This window comes from Cryptotermes secundus, unplaced genomic scaffold (assembly GCF_002891405.2).
Source record: "Cryptotermes secundus unplaced genomic scaffold, Csec_1.0 scaffold1229, whole genome shotgun sequence".
Classification (NCBI taxonomy): domain Eukaryota; kingdom Metazoa; phylum Arthropoda; class Insecta; order Blattodea; family Kalotermitidae; genus Cryptotermes; species Cryptotermes secundus.
Genome location: NW_019723925.1, coordinates 567666 through 587560, shown reverse-complemented (window position 1 = coordinate 587560; position 19895 = coordinate 567666). Strand labels below are relative to the sequence as shown.

General features: G+C 37.7%; 2 protein-coding genes across 2 annotated transcripts in view; one reads left to right on the top strand and one right to left on the bottom strand.

The window, feature by feature from the left end:
• Positions 1–6499: 6499 nt before the first annotated feature.
• On the bottom strand, positions 6500–10441 carry LOC111862184 (eukaryotic translation initiation factor 4H). The gene is made up of 7 exons (XM_023847371.2): positions 10354–10441; positions 9975–10101; positions 9649–9853; positions 9513–9563; positions 9205–9432; positions 8930–9112; positions 6500–7882 (listed from the first exon to the last, which is right to left on the bottom strand). The coding sequence occupies exons 1-6, from the start codon at positions 10389–10391 to the stop codon at positions 8976–8978; spliced, it is 786 nt and encodes a 261-aa protein (XP_023703139.1). The 5' UTR covers positions 10392–10441; the 3' UTR covers positions 6500–7882; positions 8930–8975.
• A 154-nt stretch (positions 10442–10595) lies between these two features.
• Positions 10596–19895, top strand: part of LOC111862183 (rDNA transcriptional regulator pol5) — a 25829-nt gene continuing 16529 nt past the window's right edge. Inside the window, exons 1-6 of the mRNA XM_023847370.2 lie at positions 10596–10775; positions 11194–11388; positions 11797–11979; positions 13445–13657; positions 15615–15809; positions 16826–17060. Coding sequence (XP_023703138.2) covers positions 10611–10775; positions 11194–11388; positions 11797–11979; positions 13445–13657; positions 15615–15809; positions 16826–17060 — 1186 coding nt within the window. The 5' untranslated portion in view covers positions 10596–10610. The remainder of the gene's footprint in view (positions 10776–11193; positions 11389–11796; positions 11980–13444; positions 13658–15614; positions 15810–16825; positions 17061–19895) is intronic.

The following is a 19895-nucleotide window of genomic DNA, read 5'->3' as shown; positions in this document are numbered from 1 at the left end:
GGTGCAGCGCACACATCATATTTGAATAAACCACCCCCCCCCCCCCCCCCCCCCAGCATATTTTTTCCAGTTTCACAGGTGTTCTGTGTGGTGCCTTCATCAGTGTGGAATGTGTGGTATCTGAGTCAGTATTAATCACAGCAACAGCTGTAGCCATCCTTACTTGCACTTCGAGAAGTTTGCTGCTGTTACATGAGGTGAGCAAGGGAGCCAGGCAATGGGCCTTGATTGACCAGTCCATGCATGCGGGAAGGTTGTGTCAAGGTAGGATCTCACCTCCCTGTGTAAACAATATGGCATCATCTATCTCAACCTCAGTAATATCTTAACCACAAAGAAAAAGGGGTCATAACTCTTCCTCTTTCAGCTTGAGAAGCCCATCGTTTTACTTCATGACTGCTTGTCAGTACTATATGCAGCTGAGACGAAAACTGACATCATGAATGGAAAACCTCCATTACCTGCCAGAAAAATTCACATTGTTTCATATTTACTGCTTTATTCATTTCAAAGATAAGACTATTCAAAACTGTGACCTTATTCAGAAAGATTATAGATATTATAATGTCAACTTTACTTTCAGTACCTGAATGTCATTATTGCAAAGAGAGTTCCGGCACATGAGTCACGGTAGTATAACTGTTACATCTGGTGTAGAGGAAATTCCAGTACAAACAAAGTTTTGTAGATTTCAATACAGGTTTAAGATTTTTAATTTGATTTCTTATGTACAGTCAGCACAGGTGGATTACAATCTTTTTACAAACAAAACCAATTTTATTTTACCAGCCATAGATAATCTAAGATAATCTGAATATAAGCTTTGAGAAAGACTTCTTAAGCAACACTCATATTTTCTATTTGTCTGTTATTCTCATAATTATTGTGATTTCCTGAATACTGGTTATATTAGCCCATTTTTTCAGAAATCTGAATTATATACATCATTTCCAACATGCAGTTGAAAGTTTTCTAGTCATACTTTAAGAAAATAAACCATACCTTAGATGTTCTATGGTCCTGCCATTCATCACACTTGCTTTCATAATGTTTTATTAGTTACAGTGATTTATCTTTGTCTTTTCTTGTAATAGGATCTACTTCATCTCATATATTTCAATCACATTCACTAATATTATGAAAAAGCTAAAGTTCTCCCTATGCTTAATTAATTAAGCACCATGCCATAAACCAAGCTGTAGTGTAGTTGGTCGAGGCACTATGCTACAAGCTGGAAGGTCGCAGGTTCGATTCGCGATGAGGTCATTGGATTTTTCAGTTAAACTAATCCTTCTAGCCACACTATGGCCCTGGGGTTGACTCAGCATCTAACAGAAATGAGTACCAGGAATCTTTCTGGGGGTAAAGGGCGGCTGGCACATAAGGCCGACAACTTCAGCACCATCTGTGAGCCGATCGTCTCATGACCCTATGGGCTTCCACATCCTGTTACAGGGATAGCTTTACAATTTAACCATACCATAAACAGATGGGGGAATGGGGGTATCACTGCACTAGTCTTAACCTTCACACTAGAAGTTGGTGTGTGGTCAACTTCACACCCTGGCTGCTTTACCCCTGGGGAAATGGCCTGCAGTACCAATTGGATAGAAGGCTAGATGGGTCCCAAAGCTGGTTTGGGTGCTTTGGAGAAAAGTTTCTTATCTGGGATGGGTATTCCATTGAAAGTCAACCAATGTTTTGGAGGAAGATTCCACCACCACCTTTAAGGTTAAGGAGTAAGAAAGATTAGAAGCAAGCATGAATTGGGCAGAAAGCAAAGCTCTGAGATGTCAGTTAACTTGCACCAGATTACATTATATTATGTCCCAGAAGATGGAACTCTTCATAAATACCACTGTGAGAACCTCAAATCCTGCACATTATGTGCCACTGTTTGTCTTTTACAAAAATCTTTTGTGTTACTTTGCTATATAAATTTATCCGAAGATTTTTCTTGATACTTGACTGACTTTTAACTTTTGCAGTATTTTTTTTCCAACTGCTTTTTAAAACCAGAAAAATTGTTATAATTGTTACTAATTTAACACCTCGCCCTGCTCTTTCTTTAGAATATTATTCACATTCAAATCAATATATGGGCAGGCAATAACTGAAATGTCATCTGCTTAATTTCAACTTCTCAGTCTTCATTTTAGGAAATCTAGTAACATATGCTTTTGTGCCAATACTCAGATGTGTCAAAGGGAAGGGTACTACTGTAATTAAAAAAAATCAAACTTTCTTCAGAATAAAAAAATATTATTTTAATGTACATTTTCCCTCATCTTTGTTAACAGATTTCTGATATCTTTATTTCATGAACTAGATGCTGGTGCACAGTACCAGTGTGTAGCTACTGCCAGAGAAAAGCCCCAAACATGTGTTTTTCTAAATAATGATTGAATCAAAGGGGTCAGCAAAGTTATTGCATGAGATATACTATTTCTTCCACAATCTTTGCCTTATAACCCCTTATCAGCCTTAACTGGTTGGGGATCATGTATTTTTGGAGATAGGAGCTGAGTTTTTAAATATTATGAGGATTATTCCAAAAGTAACCTCCATTTATTTTAGGCAACTGATGTAGGAGCGGGGAGGACTCATGCATGTGAGATAGTGTCACAACCCATTGCCTTATAAGCTAGCACATAAGTGGTCACCTAGTGTTTGTTCTTGTCTGTACAGAGTGAGTGACGACATGTCCTGCAATTGACAATCCCACCAGCTGCAAAATTCACACTGTTACCCGCTTTATTCATGCTAAAAATGTGAGTGCTGTGGAAATCCATCGTGAATTATGCGTAGGAGTTTATAGCTAGTGTAATGAGTGAAGGAACTAACTGTAAGATAATGGTATAGAATGTCTGTAGTGAGTAATAATCTTGTTCAAAGTGTTGAGCCAAAAAAATTGTGAAAGACAGCACTTCACAATTTCAGAATTTCTATATCAATTTGCACATATTTAATGTACTGTTCTCCAAGAGTTTATGACAGTTAGGCTGGGCAATCACAAATTTTGCACAAGATGGGTCCTGAAAATGCTCACGGATGTGCACCAAACGCAGAGAATGGTTTCGGCTTTTGTAGATTTTTTAGAACAGTACCACAAAGATGGTGATGAGTTTCTCAATCACATCATATGAGTAACAAATGATGAAACCTGGGTTTCATTTGTGAATGCTGAAACCAAGGAGCAATGAAAGCTGTGGATGCACACATTCACCAAACAAGCTGAAAAAGTTTAAACAAACGTCTACCAGAAAGTTGATGGCAACTGGTACAGGAAAGGAGTGTGGACGGTGGAATTCATGCAACAAGGGACCACAGTAATGTCACAAGTGTGTTACAAAACACTAAGAAAACTGCAAAGGGCCATTCAGAACAAAAGACATGGAATGCTGACATCTGGTGTAGTGCTCCTCCACGACATTGTGTGTCCACATACAGCTGCTCAAACTTGAGCACTGCTGGAGCATTTTGACTGGGAGTTGTTTAACCACCCTCTTTACAGCACTTATCTCACTGAGCGACTACCACCTGTTTACCTACCTGAAGAACTGGTTGTAATCACAGTGCTTCAAAAACGAGTTGATGGAAGGTGTGAAAATGTGGCTGAGCTCACAGGCAACAGACTTCTTTGACACAGGCACACAAGAACTTACTCCCTGATACAAGTGCCTCAGTTCTGGCAAAGACTGCATTGAGAAGTAGCTCAAGTATGTATTTTATGTATAAAATACATTTTTTCTCATTGCTCATTTTGTTAACAGCTCACCAGAGGTTACGTTCCTAATAGCCCTATAAATTTCACAGAACTTTTCAAAGTTCCAAGTGAGTTTGAAGTTGGTAAAATGTAAATTTTCACCTGGCTAAACAAGAAAGAGGAATCAGTCATCAGTTCATTCAAGAGGAAAATCCAAAGACAAATTTATGTACCAATAAAAGAGAATGGGATATGGAGAATAAAAGAGTTATACAAATTATATAAGGAGCCGGAGATCTCAGTGACGATAAAGCTTAAAAAGATTTCAATGGGCTGGGCATGTACAGAGAATGGATAAGGAGCGTATCCAAAAGAAAATATTATATAGTACAATAGGCGGTAGAAGACGTGCTGGGAAACCAAGAACTAGATGGATTGATGCGGTGGAAGAAGATGCGAAGAAGTGAATGGGTGCAAGGAACAGGAAGAGAGCAGCGCAGGGCAGAGAGGAATGGAAGGGCTTGATAAGGGAGGCCAAGGCCCGACATCGAGCTGTTGCGCCACAGAAGAAGAAATTTTCATCTGTGTGTGTCATGTTATGAAGACAATGCATTCTAAATCTCAGCATTAGTAAATGGTTAGCTTCACACTCCAGCTTCTTTTAGCCCAGGGGAAAGAGTTCCTGAAACACTTTCAGTAACAGGCTGGGAAGGACTCCAAACATTTCTGGATGTGCGAGTAAAGATAAGAACCGCTTCTGTATCATGGGAGTCAAACCCTGTCATCCAACCTATAGCACGGCTATCCCAGCTCATATCTTGAAATAGAGGACAGTGGAGTGGGTGGGGATCCAAAAGGATCTGGGAAAATGTTGTGTTCTACATAACTCTGTAGGCATTCTTATGTCACTAATACACATACATGTAAAGGGGATCCTGCATTCTTAATTTACATTGTACAGAACTAGTCACAAAGCAGTGTTTCTACTCTGAAATTTGTGAATAGTATCAAGATTATTTCAGAGTTAGTGTTTAATCCCAGGAAACAGATCTCTTCATTTAATGTTAAAAAATATAAAGGTAAAGTTGTCCCTGTGCTTAATTACTTAAGCAGTATGCCATGAAAACATGAGGGAGTGGAGGTATAGGCTCACCATTCTTAACCTTGGCACTAGCTGGATGTGAGTGGTCAGCTTCATGCCCCTGCCACTTTATTCCCTGGGGAAGAGCCCCCAGTACCCACACCCAATCTCACACTACTGGGAACTGAACCTGGGCCATCCAGCCAGTAGCCTATACTGATTGAGCTATATTGACTCCCATTTAAATTTTATCCTTCCATATATATGGCAAGGCCTCCACAGTGATTTCTTTCCTTAAAGATGAGTGTCAGTTGGAAAAAACATTTATACTTCCAAGAGAAATCTGAGTATTATTATTGGTGGTGGTGAGAGATGATGAATATCCAATTGTACATGGCCCCAGCTCACAGGTGGTACTAAACGTAAAGTTGCCCCTGTGCTTAATTAGGAACCATGATATCAATAAGTATGGGGGATATAAAGCCCATCATTCTTAACCTCAGCTGTAGATAGAGGTCAGTGATAAACTTTGTGCCCCTGTGAATATGGGTACTGCAGAGAAGAGAAAAATCTCTTGTCCCTGCCAAGAATCAAACCCCAATTTCTTGGCTGCCCAGCGCACAGCCTAGTCGCAATACTGACTGGTGCTAAGCCAAATTCCTCAAAGGTGCATACAATACAAGGTGAAGATGTCCCTGTGCTTAACCAAACATCATGTTTGAAGCGAATGGGGGAGTGGAAGTATAACTCCACACATTCTTAACCTTGACACTGAATCTGTCAGTGTCAAGTTCTTGCTACTTTGCTCTTAGGGGAAAAAATTCCAAGTATCCATTGGCTGGGTGACCTCGGAGGCAGTCTGGATGCAGTGAAGAAGAGAAAAAAATCTCTTACCTCTACTGGGAATTGAACCACTCTTTATTATTCAGCCTGTAGCCTACGATTTGCACTGTTTGAGTTTCTGTTTATAAAAAATAAATTATATGATAAACTAACATAGGAAGAGTGGATGTGTATGCACACACTGATCCCTCATCATGGAGTCATTCAGTTTTCTAAAAACCTGGTTTCATAATTACATAAGATTACCAGGAAAGATACTTCTCAAATTATTCTGTCTCCATATACTAGCGAAGTCAATAAGTTCATTGAATGGCCACAAAGCACCGTATGGGAATTTACTGCCAACATGTTTCAGCAATGTTTTCGACAGCTATATCAACGTTAGCAGACTTGCATAGCGGCCAACAGCAACTATTTTGAGGGCCAATGTGGCTCTGTGTAAGTGTTTGTGAATACCTTGTAATACGATGCAATAAAACCACATTCCACGAACTTAATGATTCTACCATGTAGAAGCCAGAAGTTGTTCCATAAAGCACATATTTCAACTACCACATGTAAAACAGTACTTCATAAATACATGGAATATGTTGCACCTCTTTTTAATACTATTTTTCCAAATTTATGGTTCACTGTTTTCTGAACATTAAAGGTGAATCTAAAATAATTTGAATTTCTTTACATGGTCAACTTAGTGGGAAACCACTAACAACCACTGCTTCTGAATGAACTGTATAGTTGCAAAAAATGTTACATGGAAAATGTCCAAAAATTATGCAATTTGAACACATAAAAATATATGCATTTGCTATATCAGGATATTCTATGGAGGTTTATAAGTACTGGGGGGGAAAAAGCAGTCTGAGGCAAACCATCATTATTTTTAATATGTATAAGCATATTGACCTACACAGTAATACCAGTAATGTCAAAATTCAATATCAACCTCACACACACAGGAGCAAAGGAAAAGAACTACTAATATAATTATTACTTTGTGTACTTAACTCTGTACAAGCAACAGTACTTTAGTCTCTCTTTATATTGTTGCTTTATTAAAAAATACCATTTAACAATTACTGAATTGTTGGCATTTTTCTTTCATTTCCACTTTTTATTCTTTAATTAGAAAACATGCATCAGTTTCATTGATGCTATATTTTTTTATTTCATACTTGTACATCTGTCCTTCAGTACAAAAATCATTTATCTGTATACATTCAAGGTCGAGTAGTGTATATATTTTTTCCTTTTCCTTCTTTTTCATTTTTTATCAGCATGTCTGTCACTTACTGGGCATAAAACTGGTAACACAGTAAGAGAATGCATTCAGAGTTTCTGACAGTGCTTTTTATTATTTATTCAATTTTTACGTGACTTTAATTTTTATTAAAAAAAACATCAACACTTTTGCAGTCACCCTATGAATTACATTAAATTATTCGACAATGTCTCAAGAGAGACTAACCTCTCAAGTATACACATACCTAATTACCCCCCCCCCACAAAAAAAAAACAACATACAAATTGAACAGCGTTAGTATGTAGTTCCAGTAATCCTGTACAAAAATCACTTGCCTACAGTACTGTACTTCTGAACTTATACCTTAGCTACTGAAAGAAATAACACTGTCCATATCTAATGGGAAAGCGTCTTTATATTACAGCAGCACAAGAACCAATCTAAGGGTGCTATAAACATGAATTCCAATTTAAGACTGACGAGGCATCAGGCTACGAGCGGCTTCACATCCTTCAGTAGACAAGGTATTCATGTGTGGTAAATCTCAAAAATTGCTGAATCGATCTTCAAGGTTGGTTATCTTCATTTCCAAACCAATTCTATTTCTTATAAATAAGAGTTTAGATATGGTGAACATTAAACATGCTTGCAAATATTCAGTCACTACACAACAGGAGCAAAAATTAGAATTGGCTTGAAAGTCAGCTATCAAAGAATTCGCTGAGCACAACATAAGCCAAGTTGATAAAAATATTGATGTTCAAAATCATTCTAACCTAAAAAAAATCAGTAATTCCTATACTAGGAAAGAAATTTTTAATTGGTATTTCTGCATAAGGATTAGGTGAAGTATGGGAAAATGGTCAAAGTATGTTTCATGAAACAGAGCTTATCAACAATTGAATTTAGTTGATGTTTCCTGCGCATGAAAGTAAGTGTTCCGAATAAAACCCAATGACTGATGATCTGCTTTGACTTATGGACGCAACTTAGAGGGTCTCACTTGGATCTGTAAAGAAAAAAATAGTAATATAACGAGTAGGGAAAGGTTCTGTCATGTTCACTCTTTGTTTAATTATCTCAAACCATAAGACTTCCATAAAAAGTCCATGTGGAATAAAATGTCACTTTTCTTTACAACTTTTTCTGCCCCCCAAAAATGTATAAAGTTATTTGAGATAAGCACAGAATTGAATGTCAGTCTTTTTGTATATTAAGAATATTATCTTCTGGGATGTGACACCTTGTAGTCTGGTAGAAGTTTACTGACGTTTTGGTGCAAAGTACTGTTTTCATCCTCAGGACTGAAGAGAAAGCCACACAAAGCAGAAGACTCTACTTCCTGCTTGCATGGTACATGTGTCCTCTGAAACATCAGTAACTGCTATCAGACTACATGATGCCACATCCCAGAAGACAGAACAGAACAGTCACTACTGCAAGAATCTCATATTTTGTAAGCTGTTGATTCTAATCAAAACAGGATATACTGACAAATTTTAGTAGAATGCCCAATACCAAACTTCATGAAAATCTGTCCAGTTCTCGGGTTGTTACATTGGAAACAGAGAAAGATGGCAGAACTGAGAGATGCATTTTTTGCAGCTTTTCATTGCAAACTTGCCCGCAGTGGTAAACATTTACATGCTATAACCCAGCATGTCAGTTGTCAAAGGGAGGTGCATACACCAGTGCATTATCAAGCTAACAAGCCTCTCATGTCACCATTTGTTCTCCAGGACCCAGAGCTTTGGTATGCTGATGGTCTCTTACTAAAAGGGTTCTGTTTTATCCTAAGCTATTGATATACGTGTGGATGTATTTTTGAATACTTTATGTGTAACCTCTGTTTATTCTTATGTAAAAGCTTGAGGTGTAGTGTGCAAGTTTGTGTTTTTTATGACTTATTCCACATCCTACAGTCATTTTTTTCGCTTGAACCACAAAAGGTTTATGTTAAGAGACATCATATACATTCTAAAGATGACATATTACAATATATCCCACTGTGTACCAAAAGCTAAGTGATTCTTTTCTTCATAAGTGAATGTCTTACCTGCCTTTGCAGTAGCCAATCACAATATAAATCGTAGTGTATATTATTACTTGGGAATTTTCTCTTCACGAGGTTTTGCGCCACCAAATATTTTAGATGACTGACTTGTCTCCGCCAATTGGTTGAGAGGGTTGTTTACAGTTCTAGGCTGCAACTGTAACTTTGTCCTTTTACCCACATCTCCTGAAATAATTCAGAGTACATCAGAATATTTAATCTGACAAACAACAAAACTCACTGTACATATTTCTCACGTTCAAGGACTACATTCGTACCTGCAGAAGGTTCCTTAAATTCTTCAGGATGGGGTCTCCTGTCACTACCAGAATCAGGCCTGGATCGGCCCCCATAACCTCCTCGACCACCACGACTCCATTCCCTACCTCCACTTCCACCACCCTCTTCAAAGTGGCCATAGCTACCCCGGTTTCCACGAGAATCTGAAAATCCGCCAGAGCCACCTCCACTTCTTCCACCTCTGTTACTGAAACTACCAGCTCCACCTAAAACCATACATATATAGTTACATAACTAGAGAATGATTCACACAACTCAAGTTGTACAACTCTTGTCAAACACTAACCTCCAAAGTCGTCATAACCTCGATCACCACCTCTTCCTCCCCGGAAGCCACCTTTGCAGACAGTACATGTTAATATTAGCAATGTAGGAATAAGGATATCATACTGTGAAAGTGAGGCTGAATTTTCAACACATACCTCGTGATCGGCCCCTGTCAAAACCACCACCACGATCACTGCGTTTTCCCTCAGCCACATCAATTCTTAGATTGTGGCCGTCAACATTGACAACACCATCAAGTGCTAACGCCTCCTCCAGACTATGGATATCATCAAATTCAACGTAGCAGAAACCTCTGAATTTGTCTGTTTCTCTGTCACGAACCAGGCGTACATTTTTCACCTTAGAAAAAGTATAAAAATTAATTCCTTCCTTGTATTTCTAAACAAAACACAATCACCATTTTTGCTGCAAATGACATGCCAAAATAACATGGGCAAGTAATTAAAGCTTGACTTCTTACGTGATTTTGATCAAATATTTTCTCGACATCTCCTTGTACAACTCTTGCAGGCAGATTTCCGACATATGCTGTGAATGGAGGTTCTGTAGGCAAAGGCTTTCCTTCTCGTTCGCCTACTCCATAATCTCTGTAAGCGAAAGATCCGGTTACAGTTTACACATTTTTGAAACAGAACCAGTCCGTTACTTCTCGACCCTTACCTATACGAATCTCTCACATACACCGCCTCACATTATTAGACTTAACCTCACATTTACAAACAAATTTCAGCCGTTTCTTATAAAAACTAAAGTGAATGAAATATAAAATGCCATGTCCATTAGGTTATATATCAAACTAATAAGCACATAGCACGCATTCACATTAGTTGTTTACTTGCCTATGCTCGCGCTCATTATAACTACCTCGTCCAGCCATGTTGGATGCGACGAAAATGCCAGGAACCTACATGTGATTACTGAAATAAGGCGAATTTCATTTACAGTTTCTATTGTAAATATACTTAGACATGACATGAAATTTTAATGGGAGGTATCATCTCAAATTGCCAACAGTCGATTGTAATGTTGTAAATTTTTAACTGATGAGTGTTGATGATGGGCTACAATGTAGTATCGAGTACGTTTGTCTGGTAAAATGGAGTGTAGTGAGGACCACATGTTAGAACACCCAGCTGTGAAAAAAATGGATTCGACTGTGTTAGACTGTTTTACAGCATTAGCAGATAACAATGAAGAATTGAGGATAGAAGCTGGAGTTAAGCTTTTGGAGCACGTTTATAGCAAGCAGGTACAATTTCAGGTGGGTTATAGTCTAAATGGGATTTTCTAGGTGGTGTTTTGCAAGTTGTATTTAAGCTGTTGCTGTGTGTAATTGATTAAGCACTACACCATGGAGATGTATGGGGGAGTGGCGGTATAGCTCCACTATTCTTGATCCTAGCATTAGATGGAAGTGAGTGGTCAGCTTCATGCCCTGGACCGCTTAATCCTCGGGGAAAGAGCCCATGGTACCCATTGGATATGAGACTGGGTGGATTCTAGAACACTTCTTGACCGCCTGGACGCTGTGGAATTGAGACAAATCACTTTCCCCTGCATGATATTGAACGCCGGCTGTCCAGCCTTTAGCCTATCAATATACTTACTGTGCTATCCTGGCCCGTAAGTTTTCTCTTAGAAAATATAGTTGTACTAATGAAGGGAATTGTATTTTATAGGATGAAGGCATATGCCCTGAATTGCAATATGCGTTGAATCGTTTGGTGCGTGGCGTTGCATCTTCCCGAATTTCTGCAAGGAAGGGATTCTACACTGCTCTTGTTGGCTTATTGTCAACATTTTCATTTTTGACTGTGAAAATGGTTTTAACGGCAGTAAAGAAGGAACTTCATTCTGCTAACAGTTCCAAAAGTGTAAGTTTCTCTTCTGTAAGTGGCAGAGTATTCTATATAGGTGCAAAGGAATTGTCTTATAATCTAGAAATTCCTCACGTTTTTTGGGAGAACAAGGTTCATTACAGTGTTCACAAAGCCCGTCACTGATCCTTGTCCTGAGTCATATGAGTCCAGTCGACCCTCTTACACTTTTTTCAATTGCATTTTAATATTTTGCTTCCATATTTGTCTAGGCATTTGAGTGGTTTCATGTCTTTACAATTTCCAACAAAAGAAAAGTTATATGCCCTTTTAATCAGCATGCTATAAACACTGACTGTCTCATCCATTTTGATTCAATCACCCTAATATGATCATACTTACAGATCATTTACGGATGAATTTTATTGGAAAGTGTTAATGAATCCACGCTTTTATTGTGTGCAGGAAGAAGCTGACATTTACACAGGACATATCTTGATATATGGAGCCTTGATCAGATCAGGATTATTGTTCAAAGGTACTGCTGAAGAACAAACTGAAATTTTCAACAGCACTATTGAATCTGGGTCTAAGAGAAGTTATCTTGTGCTACCATCACATACTTTTCTGATAACGCTATTTAATAAGGTAATTATATTTTAGGCTTTCAGATTTCAGTTGAAAGAGAAAAATAGTTACAGTATTATAGCACAACAAACTATGTCTTCCATGATATCATTTAAGCTAGTATTAAAAGATTTTTCTCATATCTTACTACTATGCCATAGAAGAATTTACTTTTATTGTAAACAGTGAAGCATTTAAACTTATTAAGAGTATATTCCTTTGACAAAATTATTTTGTTCCATGTTTCATAACGTACTTATAATTTGACCATAAATAACTAATGTTATGGTCACTTCTACGTGAATCGAATGATAAGTAAGAATCAATGTTCAATCTATCCCTGCTTTATTAAGGCTAACGTTTGATACACAAAGGCGTTTTATATATATTCACACACACACAACCATGGTAACACATAACAATAGAGAGATTCTGTTTTTACACACATAACCATAATAACACATAACACTAGAGAAATTAGGAGCAGCCCATGTAGTGCCGTCTGTTATTGAAAATTGTTTACTATGACGTTGCCAACTCTAGCATAATATTTTAACATTAGAGAGTTGCCAACATAACAATAATTGTATGTGAAGGTAAAGAGTAGAGTGGGGGTACAGTAGATCATTTAAGGTCGCAGTGCTGGGGCCAGTTTTTATGGCCCACCCCTTACATACATAAATACATAGTGGGGGTACATGATATCATAGTTGGTTGAGGCACTACGTTACAAACTGGAAGGTCAAGGGTTAGATTGCCAGTGGGGTCATTGGATTTTTCAGTTGACCTAATTCTTCCAGTTGCACAATGGCCCTGGGGTCGGCTCAGCCTCTAACAGAAATGGGTGCCCGGAATATTCCTGGGGGTAAAGGGTGGCTGACCCATAAGGCTGACAGCCTCACCTCTGTCTGTGAATCAAATGTCTAGAAAATGTGGGAGCCTCAACGTCTCAGCACTAGGGTTCTCCATGGCCAGTTACAGGGATAGTTTTACATTTTTGTTTTAACTGTGAAGTTGTCCCAGTGCTTAACTAAGCACCACACTAGAAGACGTATGAGTGAGTGGAGGTATAGCTTAATGCATTCTTAACCTCTCTGCTATCTGCTGGTTGGACTTCTATTAGCTCTTTGAACACCATACACTAATTATATTGGCTCAGCATATCTACATTACAATTTCCAGAGCCAGAGAGAGCAGGTCATTGTTAATCACTTAGTAGAACACTTCTGTCAATAGGCATGAAATTTTATATACTGGTGCTTAGAGGAAAGAACAGACATTCGTATATTCTGCATGTATTGTCATTTGAAGGTAATTTGCAGAAGGATTGTGGATTCTTGTGTACAGTGTTTACTGCTAAGTAGTTGTGGCATCTTTGAGAGGTAGTCTTATGGTAGGGCTTGGCAATCAAAGGGTTAATGTATGTACAGGATCTTCAGCTTAGTTCTGAAAGAAACCATGGAATGTAAATAAATTCTAATTTCAGATTGAAGAACAGTCATTTCAAGACTACATTTGGCCTGTTCTGAAAGACAGAATTAAACCTTTGCCTGAACTTTCTCTGGAAATGTTTCACTTTGTGCTCTTGGCTCGCAGTCTGTATCCACATGTCGTGAAGAAGAAATTTTTACTAAGCCATATAGGTACCACTGAAGTAATTCATGAAGATTCTATACAAAGTTGTGCAAAACTTTTAATGGTAAGTGAAGTATTGCTTTTATCAAATGGAACAAGCAAACTGTTTGCATTTGGGGTTTTACCCCTGTCTCTTAATTCCAACTTCCCAATTGACTTTCAGTGTCATGTGTTGAAAGTAAAATCTAAATGGCAATAGTTCCAAACAGATGGTCTCATGGTAATGCTCAAGACTTGTATTTTGTGGGGCCCTGAGTTTGAATCTTGGCTGGGACACTGGCTATCCTGACTTGAGGTTCATGGTTTATCACAATGCTTCATGTGGAGTAACCGGTACTCCCCCCCCCGCTGAAGTGTCCACACTTCTGCACTCTCCGAATACAGTTTTCAACACAACACTGTTGCTCCTTAAAAAATGTCAGTCCAGCCTTTAGAAGCTTGAGTGCCCAACCTTATAGCAAAGTGTAGAACCTTTTCTCTCAGCATTGTATCACTGATTGTTACGCTGCCTTTAGTTCGTTTAACCCATACTGCCAACAGACTCTCCAATTCTTGAAGTGGTGACTGTTCTAGGCTCTTTTCTTTGACCAGGTAACCCGCCACATTATGCATAACACTTTTCAGTGACTTTCCTGTTTTTAACAGTAGTGTTAAGTGTGTATGGCACAGTTCATAATGTGGCAGACAGTCCAACACGTGTTTCCTTATTAGCATCCAATTTGGCTAAAATGTCCAGTTTTTATTTTGAACAGAGAACATTTGCCTCTTCTTTGGTCCACTCATCATAATTAAAAGTGATTCACAACCAGAAATTAAAATAAAACTGTCTGGTGGTTTAATATGCAATACTTTCATGAAACAACATTAATGCAGTTACTTAATAAGTGAGCGGAACTTCCTCTCATTTATACTGAATTGTAAATGGAAAATAAAATAAAACTCTTTTACCGTTTCAGTTTGTAGTAGATTAAAAAAATAGCACTAACATAGCAATTGAATAAGCATGTGGAACTTGCAGTTACTTTCAACTTGCTTCATAAGTCATTCGTCACTGCACAGGTTTGGCAATGGTAGGACGCATGACTCTGCTCTGCATACATGAAGACAATAGAGGAGATGGGAAGTTATAACCAAGATCAATTTTATTGCCTGATTTACAATTGAAATCACTTAAAATGACAGCAGCAGGCCAGTTTATGCTCAGTTTGAACAACTAATCAAGGAATTGGATAGAAATTAAAAATGTATCATCATCATCATCATCATCATCAGTAATCTGTCAGACAACAGGTCCACAGTCTCTTCCAAAACAATTCCTCCACTTAATGCGATCTAGAACTTTCTCCTTCAAATGACAGTATCCTCTTCTGTCCCCAAGGTCATCCAGCATCTTCTTACGTCTTCTTCCTCGTCTTCTTGTCACTTCTATCCGCCCCTCTATCTTTCCTTCAATAACTTCTTTTAGAAGGCAGTTTCTGCGTAAAACATGACCAATCCAATTAGCCTTCAATTTTCTTATTTCATGTAGGATATTCCTCTGCTCACTGACTCTAATTAACACTTCTTCATTTCTCACATAATTGGTCCAGCTGATCTTTTCCATCCTTCTCCAACACCACATTTCGAAACTTTCCAGATGTTTCTGATCTACTGCCCTAAGTGTCCATGTTTCAGCCCCATACAGAGCTATGCTCCAAATGTAGCATTTCACTAGTTTCTTCCTCAAATTTAAGTCCAATTTGCTGGTTAAAAGATTATAAATGAAAATTTAATATTGCTTTGGTGAGACCAATAAAAACATGCAAGTAAAACATAGATTCAAGGAACATAAAATTCTGTTTTCACTGTATAATGATTGTGACACGTGAAATGTTCTGAATGACAGTTCATATTTCAGATTTAATTTAACAAATTATGCAAAATTAATGCTTTTTATACAAGGTTTGATTTAAACCAATTAGTTCATTTGACACGATTCCACTAAGGTATGAATTCTGATTCACTTTATGTTTTTGTTTCAGACTGTTAGGAACTTTTCTGATTTATATCATCCAGTCCATGAAGAATTTTGTAAGCAACTGTCACAGTCAGCATTGGTGTCATTATTTTGGGAACTGGGCATTGAAGAGCATCTTGAGAAGCCAAGTGAAAGCAAGAAGTATATAGCAGTGGAAATGTTCTACTATGTCTTGAAGCACATTGAAGATAAATTACAGGTGTGTCTCTGGAAGCATTTAGGGCATAAATAGTTAGAAGTCCTTCGAGTATATCTAGCTTAGTAGGGCTATGTAGAAGTTTTACATCTGCATGTTTCAGCCATTAACTTTATATATGTTCTTTAAAGACAGGTTTGTAATATATCATGAATGGGCCACCTCTGTGGTCTAGTGGCCAGAGTTCCTGGCTACAGATCCAGAGGTCAAGGGTTCGATTTCTGATGCTACCAGATTTTCAGAGAAAATAGTGGGTTATGGAACGGGATCCACTCGGCCTCGTGAGGCTAATTGAGGCGCTGTTTCAAGGAAATAGCAGCTCTGGTCTAGAACACTGAGATTAACAGCCATGGGGATCCATTGCACTGACCAGTGATGCCCTCTATCTGAAAAAGTTGGCACCAACTTCACTGACAAGTGGCAGTATCTTGATCGGTATAGTTCGCCATCATTCGAGCCATTAACCAGGAAATGTTTGGTGACACTGAAAACACCAGACTGTGTACTCTAGTGATTTGTAAAGTGTAGATATCAGCAAAAGTGTTATAGTTATTTGTAGTTATGACATATAAGTGGTCAATAAATGCAGTTATCCAAAACCCCATCTATAGTCACACACATACCGCATGTGACAATATTGTACAATATTTCCCTCCTAACTGAATCATAGGCTTTTTTGAAGTCTACGGATAGCTGATGTAATGTCTCATTGTACTCCCATTTTTTCTTCAGTATCTGACAAACACAAAAAATCTGAACAGAAGTATATATGGTATTTTTTTTTGAAAATCACATTTTACTGCATTTGTTCAAAGGCAGACATTTTTTGAGTGAAATGAATCTGTGCATTTTATAGCAACACACATTTTCCTGAATAGTCATATGACTACAGTATCAGCTGTTCAGAGAAACTGTATCAGGGAGTGGATTTATTCTCCATGTCTTTTGAGATATAGCACTGAATATGCCATGTTATGCGCTGTGCAATTACATGTACTGCAAGTTTATTTTCTGCATAGGTGCCAAGTATGTTAACACCAAGGTTCCTGGATGTAATAGTGAGAAGTCTGGAAAAATTAGCAAAGAAACTAGTGGCCAAAACAGACCGTGTTTGTGCGAGGACTTATGAGGTATTTGTATCATACATGCCAACAGTTCTAAAGGACAAGGAAGTTAGAAACAAGACCATTGTAACAATAATAAAAAGACTAACCTTTGGCACTGGGGGTGAATTCATGTTTGACAGAGTAACAGGTAAGTTGTGCATATGATTAATTTTTTTTCAACAATTTTAAGAACTGTTTCCTTCTGTGTTGTGTTTTATATGAAGGTGTAAATGTACAAATAACAGTTTGATATTTAGTCTTAGCTATTAGTTTATTGTTTTAAAATATTTTGCTGTTAAACATAATAGGTAGATTCATACTGTATTTACTCTGACATTTTATATATCTACATTTAGATGAGAAATTCTATGAAAATAATTAAATACCGTATTTTTGCCTATGACAGAATAATGACCAACACATCTTATCTACATGTGTCTTCTTCTGTATCAACGTATAATATTGTCATGTGTATGAATTGTGACTATAGATGAGTTTTGGATTGATGACTGGATATATTCTTTCAGTTGTGACTAATTTATTGTGAATACACAAATTACCTTACATGCTTCAGCCTGTCTTGGCCATTATCAGAAGTATCATTAACATTAATTGGATATATACTATACATATTTGAAACACACATTTCTATATAAGGATCTAATATCTTAAAATTATAGTCAAAGATAAAACTTTTTAGTTTATTGAAAATTAATTACTTAAAGACATCAGAATATTGTACAATACTTCCCGCCTGACTGCATAACAGGTTTTCTTGAAGTCTACGAATAGCTGATGTACTGTCTCATTGTACTCCAATTTTTCTCCAGTATCTGATGACTGCAAAAGATCTGATCTGTTATGTCATAAACCCATACTGATGACCTCCAATAGGTTCACCTATATATGGACTTAACCTTGACACCAGAATATTGGATAGCGGTGATATCCCATGATAATTACTACACTCAGTTTTATTACCCTTCTTGTGAGCTGGTACAATAATAGACTTGTGGGATGTCATTATATGAAGAGACAACTTCTTATTGAAGTGTTCTATAATATTTATTACAGTTGCACAATATACACGGACGAACTTGATTTTGAAGAATTGAAGAATAATAACGAACTCCTTGAACTCCTTGAACACTGAACTAGGATTGTAGAACTGCAGAAATCTAGAACTGTGTTCAAGGATTTCGTTATTGTTATTATTATTATTCTTCAAACTCAAGTTCATCCATGTATACTGTGCAACTGTAATAAATAATATAATTTTGACAATAAGATTTTTGGATGTGGCAAAGTTTAGTACTCCATTATCATTACTAATTTCATGTATACTCCCATTTCCAATTGTTGGTTTGAAAATGTGTTTCCTACCTACTTTGGCACGGAAATCTCTGAACAAAGTTTTCTTGTGGTATTGAGGGAATTTATCGAATACATGTTCTAGTTCTTCATAGAACCTGTTCTTCATATCATTAGTTTTATCTTCTGTTGGGGCATAAACATTCAGAATGATATCAAACCAGCAACCTCATAGTATTATGTATGATATCCTATCACTAAACAACTGTACCCTTTTTTTTTTTCCTTTCATTTCATGCATCCTTTTGTGTTATAATATACAATTTCTTTATTAAAACCGTCACAACACAACTATATTGAGGTCAGTGCCAAATTTGGCTACAAAATGGACAATACTTTGTAAGATGAGGCACCAACTAAATATCTTCAATACCAAAATCAATTGTTAATTATAACAAAATTTAATACAATTGCTCTCATATCATTTTCAGATTAACATTAATATTACTACATCTACATCATGAGACTCCAAAACAGTTTATTATATATACACAAAATACAGAATCCTCCAATTTTGTCCATGGGAACACAACAAAATTGCAAAAACCAACAACTGACTCAATGATGAAAAGCAGCACCTGAAGAATTTTAATCTTGTTTTATACTATAACATTCGTTTTATATAGTCTAATTTATTGTACTTTTATGCCAAGTATTTTAATTAATTGTATCCAATTTTACTAGTAATGCAGTTCAGTGGTGTATATATTGTGACATGCTGAGCTATGAGCCCTCCCCCACCCCCCGCCAGCCGTGATGCGCCGAGTGAAGCCGAAGCGAGCCGATGTTAGCCGAGTCCTAGGATCCTGGTCGCTAGGCAACGCGAGTCAACAGCGGTGACGTCACCAAGTAGTAACAGCGGTTACTTCCGCTAGCGGTTTTCATTATGGTCCGATCAAGGTTACATGGGGAGCAGCGAAGGCTATTCACAGTCAGTTGTACTGAGTCAGTCAGCGAGTCCTGGACCTATCGTCGAGTTAGCCAGCAACTAGTCAGTTGTATTCCGGCATTTGGAGTGTACTAATTGTGATACTGCAGATAGCAGTAACCATAAATCTGTAATTTGGGTGATTGTAAGTGCGAATGTGAAATAAAATTCGCTACATCGAATACATCGAGAATTTATTTGTCGCGATATACCCCGCGATACGCGACAACTGGTGTCAGAAGTGGGATCTGGACTTGCACACGTGATCAACGAGATTCGTACTCAAAACACATGAGAATTTGGTGTCAGAATTTTTCGAGCTTAAATACGCCTCAAAGAATAATTAAACGTACGACTGCTTCGACTATTCTACTGCTTCAAAATGGAGAAACAAGATATGCAACGAATAATGGAAATGCTGGCTAGAATGGAAGCCAACCAAGTGAAAGCAGACGCCGACCGAGTGCGGATGGAAGACAGAATGGAAGCCAACCGAAAAAAGGACAAGGAAGAAATGAAGGCCGATAGAAGGAAAGACAGAGAAGATTTCCTGGCAAAATTAGAAGTCATCCAAGAAAAAGGAAATATCGTGCTGACAAAATTAGACGCCGACTTCAATGCCTGGCAGGAAGAGACGTTGGCCTGCCCAGTGGACACGATACCTGCGTCGGCACAACAAGAAGA

Bases quoted from the DNA above. Each gene is read 5' to 3' on its own strand.
- LOC111862184 (XM_023847371.2), bottom strand. From the start codon at position 10,391: ATGGCTGGACGAGGTAGTTATAATGAGCGCGAGCATAG. The intron at 9,433-9,512 runs GTTAGTGTTTGA...GTATGGTTTTAG, and splicing joins AGGTTATGACGACTTTGGAG to GTGGAGCTGGTAGTTTCAGT. The intron at 9,113-9,204 runs GTACGAATGTAG...GAATTATTTCAG, and splicing joins ATTTAAGGAACCTTCTGCAG to GAGATGTGGGTAAAAGGACA.